Raw genomic sequence first — 11,140 nt, forward strand, 5'->3', positions numbered from 1 at the left:
TGTAAGCTCCGGTTTGGTCAACAGCTAAACCGCAGCTTTGGCAGGAGCTGACTGTATGTTCCAGAGAAAGCTATAAGAGTAGGGCATCACCCATAACGAACTTCAGACCATTCCTTATCAACCAATCAGCTTGCAGTGAAATCAAGACAAACCTCAACATGCATACACACATGGACTTATTAATATAAAATATATGACATTTGGCTTAGTGTTAAAATCAAGTTGAAAAGTAGTTTCTTAACCCTAGAATGCATATGTGGGTCTAAATTGCATGGTTGTCTACTTTTTTGACTACAATGCTTTACTTTAAATAGTCTTTTGATTTGCCACTCCAGGTATTTCCTCAGTTAAGGTGTCTTTGACCATGTGAACGGACTTTTAACATTAAGTTAAATATTTTTTTAAGTGATATGAGATTTTACATCACTACCCTTAGAATTCATATGTGGGTCCTATATAACCCATATAGTGTGTTTTCTTTGGTGTTCAATGCATTTAACACTGGTGTCAATAATATATTGACTGTTTAATTTTTTCCTCTTTATGTAATGAATATATGTTAAATGCCATGTTCATGTTCATATGTGTATAATGCAAGTGTAGCAAGTTGTCATTCAGCCCATGCTTTTATACATAACCTTATACCTGTTACAGGGACAGTCCCCATTGAGCAACCTGTGGTTAGATGCCTAGTTCAAAGGCAAGTACACAATAGTAATAGTTCCACGACCACTTCTTAGTGTGTTTGAACCTGCAACATTTCTTAATTCAATACTCCTCACCACTCTGAATGACAAATATAGCTGCATAAAGTAATATTCTGTAGGAATACTGTATTGTTTCAGCAACATAAGTACACAAGGTTGTCCTTTCACAAGTTTATAATTATATAAAAAAAATACATAAATAAAAATAAAAATTCTATCCTAGTCCATTCATATTGTGTGTTTGTGTGGGTTGGGACATTTTATATTTTACCACCAAACATGAAAATTGACCATATTTCTGTTATAGAGCCTTTTTTACACTGTCACCCAAAAGTCCTGCTTCATTTTGTGTCAAACTCTTCATAAATTAATCAAATATATATCAGCCACTTAAAATGTAAATTATTGATAAAATCATCATTACAGTAAATTTTCATTGTAAAAATAATCAGTTTTATAAAGAATAAGCATCTTTCACCTGGGTCTTTTTTTTTTTTTTTTTTTTTTACCCACATACATTTTAAGGGAGGTAAGGTTGCATATGCATTCTAGGGTTAAAGATTACAAAAAGCAAAGTACATTTTTACATTTTCTGAAGCAAATGTGAGTGGTTCATGCCTATGCAAAACTTGCTGCCACAGTACTAGGTTGTTGTGGGTGGCTGGTTGCTAAGGCATTGCAATGCAGTTGCTAGTGTGGTCTGGGTGATTGGTAATGTGTGATTTATTTATTTTGCCGTTTTTTTTTTTTTTTTTTTTTTTTGGTCCATCAGTAAAATAACCTTATTTAAAGAGTAATAGCATGCCCCTCCTCAACAAACTGTACAAGTTGAGGTATGATTCATGTCCCTAGCACAAATGTTGTGGGACAAGTTATGTGCCAGAGTTTTAATACCTGAGGTTAAGGGGTTTGTTTAAAACCTAAGTTCACCCAAAAATGAAAATTGTCTTATTTACTCGTGCCATCACAGATGTGTATGACTTTTTCTGCAGAACACAAACACATATTTTTAGAAGAATATCTCAGCTCTGTAGGTCCATAAAATGCAAGTGAATGGTGATCAGGCCTTTGAAGCTCCAAAAAGGAGATAAAGTCAGCATAAACATAATCCATCAAACTCCAGTGTTTTAGTCAATGTCTTCTGAAGCGATCCAGTTGGTTGTGGGTGAGAACAGACCAACATTTTTCACTGTACATCTTGACATCAGTCTCCTTGGCGATCAAGATTTCAAGCTTGATTACACTTCCTATAGCGCCATCTAGTGCTCTGCATATGCGTCAAGCACTAGGAAGCATAATCGAGCTTGAAATGGAGCTTTAAAGGCCTGATCAACATTCACTTGCATTGTATAGGTGGCGTAAGGGTAGAGTAAATGAGAATTTTCATTTTTGGGTGAACTATCCCTTTAAGCCTAAGTATGTGCAACAGTAATAGTGATGCTTGCCTTAGTTTTATATGTTAATAATATATGTGTATACACACTTTAGTATGACCCAAAATAGTGTGCTGACAGATGCTGTCAAGTTCTGTAACTATTAACATATGAGCTACAGCATGAGTACTTCAAGAAATGTAAAACAAGCATATAGCTGCATTCTTTAAACACAACCGTTCTCAAAATGTTTCTGATGCACATTCACAGATACCCTTCACTTTAACAAAAGCCATTTTGTTAGCATTTTGTCAGCAAATGTGTGAGAATAAGGGTTTCAGAGGGTTTCCCAACCTCCGGTGCAAAAGACTAACCACAAACACACAGAATTTGTGCCATTGTACAGTCTCGCCACCCCAAGCATCATTGCTAACAGACATTGTCTTGGTTTCCCTCCAGTGTGTATTTTCAGAATGATTATTGTACAGCATATACAATATGTCTGCGTTATCATGGAGACGAGGGTGACTCTTATTATTTTGGCACAGGAAATGGCCTTCTGGTGACCTCAGGTTGGCCTCTACAAGCCTCTTGGGTTTGGCTTGGAATGGGATGCGGACACTATAAAAGTCCTGCATTGAAGTACCTTGAAGGCAAGCGAGGTGGACTGCAGAATACAAAGATGTCTAATATGTCAAAGTTTGGAAATTGAAAGTTGTTTATCACGTGAAGCTACAACATAGTGCATTAATGATAAACATACAATTCACCTCCCCTGCATTCACTGATCAAAATGGTGTATCATTGCTACAAACTGATGATTTTTAGACAGTTTTATTCATATTTTACCTAACCTAGCAGAGGGGATAATTTATGTTTACAACAAAGATAATGGTTTAAAAAGACCTATGAGGTGACTTTACAATACATTTATTTCTATAATGTAATAGTGCCCTCTTCTGGTCATAACATACAAGCTCATTACAGGGAGGTAAAACAGGTAAACAGGCTTAATATTTTTAATGCATACTAATTTACTGTGCAATGGTGAGGTAAAATAATAAAATAAAAACCTGTAGTAGTATCTCCCCTTAAATAGAGAGTCATAGCTCAACTAAGTATAGTCATCTATTCTATAAAGAGGTCTAAACTCAAGAAAGATAAGACAAAATTCAAATGTTTGCCATTGCATTGATGAAATCAGGAACAGTTTTGGACCAGTGACAGTTTATTTTTTAGACACCTTGTTTATTTTTCATGGATTGAAAATGTTTCACACACCAGCAAAATCTCACATTTATTTACCCTTACAAAAATCAATCTCACTCTGCCATTCATGGAACTGAAGTACATCATTTACAAAAATGGAAAAATCATACAAAAAATGAGAAATAAAAGCCCACTGGCAAACATGCGCAAATCTGTAGTGAGTGGTGACAATTACAAAATCAGATGTTCAATATTTTTTTTTGTTTTAGGACGGGGAAGAAACATTAAGTGCAAAGATGTTTTTCAGGTGAGTTTTGCATTAAGGTTATGGAACTAATTTTTAATTCACACCTGACCCCAAACCTGGTTTGCTGGACCATGGGACCGAAAACTGCATCTGACATCAACTTGAAACATGTAAATAAAAAATAAAAAAACTGCATCCAAATAAACACATGAAACCCTCTTGCACAATCACACACATTCAGCATACCAAATACAACACAAAGAAAAAAAAAGAAAAGTTTCACTTTATGTCCCACAGAGGCATCAACATAAAGTGTTCACATATGTGTGTACACTATTGATCTGTCAGTCCAGTCTGCACTGAATATGTGGGAAAGTTTGGGAGGGCTGTGTTTCATGGCCTTACTGAAGATTGGGCATCTGATGTTTGATTTACAAGGCGTCTAGCAGACTGTCAATGCGGCCAACCAGCTCGTGCCTTTTGCTTGCCAGAGTTTTATCCGAGTCGATGTAAGCATCCTTCTTCACCTTTCCAGCCACCAGCCTCTCGGCCTCCTGACAGGAACGGCACACCAGATCCTTCAGTTGGCCGTCCAGCTTCTGGATCTCTCCCACCTGCAAGGGGGAAGAATAGATAAACAGAAAACCAGCTCATTTTGAAGGATTGACTTCCTCTATAATATCCACTGCACAAGTATTTCCTGCACTGCACCACTGCTAAATCTTTTTTCCTCACTGACTGCACAAACAAAAAAAGGGTTAGTTCACCCAAAAATTTAAATTCTCTCATCATTTACTCACCCTTATGCACCATCCCAGATGTGTATGACTTTTTCTGCAGAACAAAAATATTTTTCTTTAGAAGAATATCTCAGCTCTGTAGGTCCATACAATGCAAGTGAATGGGATCCAAAACTTTGAAGCTCCAAAAAGCACATAAAATAATCCACAAGACTCCAGTGGTTTAATCAATGTCTTCTGAAGTGATCCAATCAGTTTAGGGTGAGAACAGACCAAAATGTAACTACATTTTGACTATAAATCTTGACATCAGCAGTCTCCTTGGCAATCATGATTTAAAGCTCGATTGCACTTCCTATAGTGCTCTGCGCATGCGTCAAGCACTAGGAAGTGGAATCGAGCTTGAAATCATGATCATACATTGAGACTGCAATGGCAAGGTATACAGTGAAATAGGAGTTACATTTAGGTCTGTTCTCACCCAAAATTGACTGGATCTCACTTCAGAAGAGTCCTATGGATTACTTTTATGCTACATTTATGTGCTTTTTGGAGCTTGAAATTATGGACCTACAGAGCTGAGATATGAGAAAAAAGAAAGTCATACACAACTGGGATGGTATGAGGGTGAGTAAATGATGAGAGAATTTTAAATTTTTGGGTGGACTATTCCTTAAGTCAATCTTAATTAATTTAAAATAATTTAAGTTAGAAATGAGCCAAACACTTTTTGAAAGCAATGTTAAAAATACAAGCTTGTAAGGTTAGCAAATCTAGTAAAATCAGTCAAGACTGTTAGTTCAAATGGGGGCGTGACTGGGTTTCCCAAAATCCCGGAGGAAACGCTACACTTCCCACATATACCTTTTCAGCCAGATCAGAGCCCTCTGTTTTGAGCCGGCCCTGTAACGCGTTGATGTCATTGGTGAGGGTGCGGTGTTCGGCCTCCAAGGTCTTGCGACCGCTGTTTAGAGCGCCGGTATCGCGGGACTGCTTGTAGCGGTTCACAACTTCATCCATGTGGCGGTACAGACCTAGACGCTTGTTCACCAGAGTCAAGACCTGCTCGGTGATGGAAGCCACCTTCATGCGCACCTCTGCGGCTGGGTCCTGATGCAGGAAAAAAACAAAGCAATACACATCCAGAGAGAAAGATTTCAGCAACAGTAAGAGGATACCTACAAATTTGTGAGCAATAAACCAAATGAATACTCATTCCACTGACTTTGATTGAGATTATACCTTTGTGATGGAGAAGTCAAGGCGCACATAGATGATCACCGTGAAGAAGAGGATGTAGAAAGCTCCCACCACCAGCAATGGCTCCTGCAGCATCAGGATCTTATTAAATGTGTAGTGAACCTAGCGAGCAGAAACATGTTAAAGACACATATATCAAACTATTTAACAACTCAACCAGACTCTTGACTTTTTAAAAGACCCAATCAGACTCTGATTGTTATTCAGGCTTACCACAACATCCTGAATATGCTGCTCCACAAGATTGTTCTTGGTGGCAACGAGCACAGGTCTGCCAAAGGTGTCCAGGTAAGTATAATGCAGTTCATCTGGACTGCGGCTGATGGGGTAGGGAGTGTCCATGTGGATATTTCTGAGGAGAACATTGGGGATGTGGTCAATCTATCTGAAAATACTAAGAAAAATAAATTTCATTCTGAGAAGTGTTGATGCTAGTGCATATCGGTGTTAGATGCTCACCTAGCTCCTTCAGGAAGGATCAGCTTCACAGTTAGCTGATCAATGACCTGGTCATCGTAGACATGATCTACCAGACGCATCTTCAGGGCATACTGATCACCTAAAGGATAGAAAACTTTGTAATGACTTTGTGGCAAATTACTGACCTGGAAGTTTAGAAAGGATATTTTATTTTCTTAGCTACGTACCCAAGTTGTAAAGATACTCGTAGCTGGGAAGATTGTAACCAATGATGTAGTGTGTTTTCCAGCCACCGAACAATGGGAAACGAGGCCGAATTTCAACTTCTACAGAATCTTCGAGAACTTGCAGGTGAGAAGTAGAGATGTTTCCAATCTCGTCGCGGTAGTACACATCCTGAGCAGAGGCTGGAAGGATAGTCTATGGGAGGACAAAATAGACAGAGTTGAAGAACAGCAAACCCAAACTTCTTCGCTTAACGTATGTATCCACTGGCACGTGGTGAGTGAAGCAAATTGGGTGTTTTTAATTCATTCCAATGGAAGCCGAGCGCCACGCTTGCAAGGTGGATTCTCACTTAAATTAATTAAAAATGCCCACTTTACTCACCACGTTCCAGTGAACACATACCGTCAGTGATGATGGACCAGCAGTCCCTTTGAGATACTTTAAAGGGGTCATGACATGCCTTTTATTATTATTTTAATATGTCCCTTGAGGTTTACTTATAATATTATCAGTCTTATATTTGTAAAACATGATCATTTTCTACCCTCATTCTGACCCTCTGTCAGAAACACTAAGCTTTGGTGCTGGTTCTCCTTTAAGACTTGACTGTAAACGGCCACTGTTATGATTGGCTCTCTGCTCTCTCCTTGCCATCTCACTGCCCACCGCTACTGGGTGAGCTACAGAAGTGATAAGGTAAAGCAGTGGTTGGTGTGTTGTTGTGGAGGCGGTCAGATGCAAATGTGGTGACAACAAAATGTAGAGGAAGTAGAGAACAAGTCGTTTTGCCATCTTGGTTTCAACAAATGCTCTCTTTGCAGTGAGAAGGAAGTTTTGAGTTCTGAAACTTACAGTAGGTTTTAACAGTACAATGAACTCTTATATATCAAAAGATCAAGGAAAACTCGATTTCTCATGTCATTATCCCTTTAAATACCCCAGGAAATCAAAATTAAAGTTTTGTGGGGCTTTTCATCCACGTGTGTTTGCATTGAGTTTATTTATCTGCTTGTGTACTCCAAAATGTTGACAAAAGTCCCTTTTAGCAGATATACATATTTAAATTTTAAATATGCCTTTCTCTTCCAGGAAAACATACAAAACATATTGATGACTCATGCTGCACTACACAGATGTTTATCCAATCAAATGCTATGTCCCGCCCCCTGCAATGGACAAGCAAGTAGCAAATCATGGTTCATGGCTGTGATGAAACTAAAGCCTACTGGCTTTTTTTTTATAATTTTTTTTTTTTTTTAAGGACGAGACTTTCACCTTGAAAGATTTGACGGAGGAAATGCCGCTATCAGACTGTCTCTGGTAGTCATAGCGGGAGAAAGGCCCCTTTAGGTAGGCACCAGTGTGTCTCAAGTCGATGGTTTCCTCCACAGCGATGTTACCCCAATGAGAGACCTCAATAGTGCGGGTGATGCTACTGATGGTTAGGAATGGTGTGTTGTTTTCATAGTGGATCCTCATAACATCCTATCCAAACCAGAAACCAATTTTCAACAAGTTAGTTTGGGGTAAAAAGCTGGAATAAACACTGCCTTTTCACTCCATTAATGTGACAATATTGTACTGATGTCAGGCACCTGGCTGAATGGAGGTACATCTTTGAATGGTCCATACTCAATAGCCTCGTCACTCTTGGTGGGGTTGCCCAGCTTAGTGTAGGTCTCTACGGTTTTGGAGGCCAGGCGTACACGTGTGGTCTGGGAGTGAGTGGGGTACGGGGAGTACAGGTAGTGGTTCCCCTGGAAGACAACGAGCTGCCGCTCATCCTGTGTGATGTGAGTGGGGAAGGGCTTCAGCACGTGACTGAAGACCGTCTCAACCTTCACCCGCAGTTTACTGCCTGCAGCGAGAGGAGACGGCAACTTTGCCTCAAAGAATTTACCACTGCGAGGAGGAAGACACACAAGTTTGAGCATCTCAAAGAAAAGGAAAAGTAAGCACTGCAAAGAAGCACTGTGCTGCTCTAATGCATATATACATAATGAGGAGCAACTCTCATATACTCTATTCTGAGGCCCATTACACACATATTGCTTCTGCAGCATGCAAGTTTAATTTTAGTGCTAATAATAAAGATTCAAAGCAAGCATGTTGAATGTGTAAGCAGCACAGCACAGTGTAGTACTATATGCAAAACTGCAAGCAGAGTTTTGTCACCAAGCCTATGTTTTATGTGTGCCGCACGTTGAACTCAGCAGAAAATACTGTAAAAATTCACTGTAAATGTATACACCAATCAGCCACAACATTAAAACCACCTGCCTAATATTGTGTAGGTCCCCCTCGTGCCATCAAAACAGCGGCAACCCACATCTCAGAATAGCATTCTGAGATGCTATTTTTCTCACCACAATTGTACAGAGCAGTTATCCGAGTTACTGTAGACTTTGTCACTTCAAACCATTCTGGCCATTCTCTGTTGACCTCTCTCATCAACAAGGCATTTCCGTCCACAGAACTGCCCCTCACTGGATGTTTTTTGTTTTTGGCACCATTCGGAGTAAATTCTAGAGACTGTTGTGCGTGAAAATCCCAGGAGATCAGCAGTTACAGAAATATTCAAACCAGCCAATCTGAACCCAACAATCATGCCATGGTCCAAATCACATTTTGAGATCACATTTTTTCCCCATTCTGATGATTGATGTGAACATTAACTGAAGCTCCTGACCTGTATTATTTTATGCACTGCTGCCACACAATTGGCTGATTAGATAATCGCATGGATGATTGTTGGTGCCAGATGGGCTGGTTTGAGTATTTCTGTAACTGCTGATCTCCTGGGACTTTCACACACAACAGTCTCTCGAATTTACTCTGAATGGAGCCAAAAACAAAAAAACATCCAATGAGGGGCCGTTCTGTGGACAGAAATACCTTGTTAGTGAGAGAGGTCAACAGAGAATGGCCAGACTGGTTCGAACTGACAACGTCTACGGTAACTCAGATAACCGCTCTTTGGTGGCATGAGGGGGACCTACACAATATTAGGCGGGTGGTTTTAATGTTGTGGCTGATCGGTGTAGATCAACATGATTTTTGCAAAACAGGCTTTTAAGAAGCTACATAAAATAATCGCATAAACATCTGACCCATTATTTAAAAAAAGACGTTAAGACTTGATGCAAGTTACACACTTAGTGACAAGGCACACAAATGGCACTTTCTATTCAAGTCTGACTTAATTCAAATGGCTAAAAGATTAGTTTATAGTCGACACTTTGGGATTTGGGCATCATGTAAATTATTTTCATTTAGATTTCAAAACATCAAGTTTCTTATAATTCTCATACTTTATGGCCATTTTTAAAGGAAACACTCAATCTTGTAACCCAGAAATTACTTTAAAAAAAAATCTGTATCCCTTACGCAGCAGAAGCAGTGTCAATGTGAAATCTCAACGAGTGTCTGCCTTTGCAGTTACTCACTGCAGGCCTGATATTTTCTCCAGTGTTTACCTTTGTCCATGGACAGTGGTCTCTTTCAGCTCCAGGGCTTCATCCTCCTCATCCTCTCCTTTTACCTAGTGAGGATACGGATTTTAGTTTTAGTGTATTTTAAAACATTTCTCCTAATTATAATAAATAATAGGGTCACTCAAAAAACTTAAATTTAACGCCTGCTAAACGAAACATTTGTTTACAGGTAATAACATCTAGAAGTCAACTAAATTGCACATGAGCTCTTATGTACTCATTTGAACAAAAGAAACGACCTATTAATAAAAGCAAGAAAACCACTCCGAATTACAGTTTGAACTATTTACTGGAAACATTTTAAATTGTTGTGGTGAGCACGGAAGTGAATACAGCCTCCAGTGCTTACGTGTCACGCTGGCACTGACAGAGCAAAGCGGAAGTGCGCTACACACACACTGCTAATGCTAACTACTACACAGAGCACTTAAATTATGCAAAGTGCATTACATTATAATTAATGTGAACCATTTATTTGAACCAAGATTGTATCATAACTATGCTGTTTAAGACAACATTTGTTTAAAAAAAAAAAAGTACAGATATACAAATTACGTGCAATTATGCAGCTAGCATAGGCTATAATACATGCAAAAGTTGCACCTCCTATTGTCCCTCTACTCAAAAAAAGACCAACACATACATACATACACACACACACACATATATATACATATATATATTTCACAATTCAATAATGCATAATATTGTCCGGAATTAAAAATATGTCACATGAGGGGGGGGGAAGGCAGTCGGACAGTCTTAAGTAATTTAATATCACCCGGCTATCACTCACTTCTGACTCTTTGCACTTATTTCTTATTATTATTCCGTTTTAAAATTATGTTTACTCACAGATGCACCGATGAAGGCGAGGTGCGGCACGAGCTCAGGCTCCAGCGCAAGCGTGAAGCTCTGCACGCGCGAGTGTCCATGATTTGCGAGCTGAATCTCCGCCGAGATCTTCGCGAGGTGAGTGCTCAGATCCACCGCGCGCTTCACCTCCTCATTCACCAGCCCGTCCGCACACAGCGAAGCGCAGACAAAACAGGATATTAGCACAAAACTTGCCGCTCCGGTGCTCCGCATTGTCTTGTGTCTATATATTGTGATTTGGTAGGTATAGTGTACAGTTTTTGTAATGATTTGCCCTGTCTATGTATGTATGCGCGCATGCAGTAAGGCCTCGCGCTGCAGGAGCTGCTGCTGAAGGATGACGCTTCATTCATTCCCTCGTCGTGACGACACAATCATGGCTGACAATGAACGTCAATCTTCAAAAGAACAAGATATTTTTTCTTGTTATGAAAGTGTTTAGTTTTTTTTTTTATTAATAAAAATATATTTTAAATAACACCCTTTAAATACTATTATATATTATGCAAATATTTATGTAAAACTGGATTTGTGGTACTTTAAATGTTATTTTTATTTTTTTTTACAACGGGTTCCCTTTCAATTC

The 11,140-nt window shown here is 39.1% G+C and overlaps 1 protein-coding gene across 1 annotated transcript; it reads right to left on the minus strand.

The window, feature by feature from the left end:
- Positions 1-3,290: 3,290 nt before the first annotated feature.
- Positions 3,291-10,920, minus strand: LOC127426317 (dolichyl-diphosphooligosaccharide--protein glycosyltransferase subunit 1-like). The gene is made up of 10 exons (XM_051673062.1): positions 10,534-10,920; positions 9,661-9,725; positions 7,780-8,086; positions 7,460-7,669; positions 6,184-6,376; positions 5,996-6,095; positions 5,750-5,888; positions 5,519-5,638; positions 5,141-5,386; positions 3,291-4,150 (listed from the first exon to the last, which is right to left on the minus strand). Exons 1-10 carry the CDS (start codon positions 10,765-10,767, stop codon positions 3,968-3,970), a joined length of 1,797 nt encoding a protein of 598 aa, XP_051529022.1. The 5' UTR covers positions 10,768-10,920; the 3' UTR covers positions 3,291-3,967.
- Between the last annotated feature and the right edge of the window lie 220 nt (positions 10,921-11,140).

This window comes from Myxocyprinus asiaticus, chromosome 35 (assembly GCF_019703515.2).
Source record: "Myxocyprinus asiaticus isolate MX2 ecotype Aquarium Trade chromosome 35, UBuf_Myxa_2, whole genome shotgun sequence".
NCBI lineage: Eukaryota > Metazoa > Chordata > Actinopteri > Cypriniformes > Catostomidae > Myxocyprinus > Myxocyprinus asiaticus.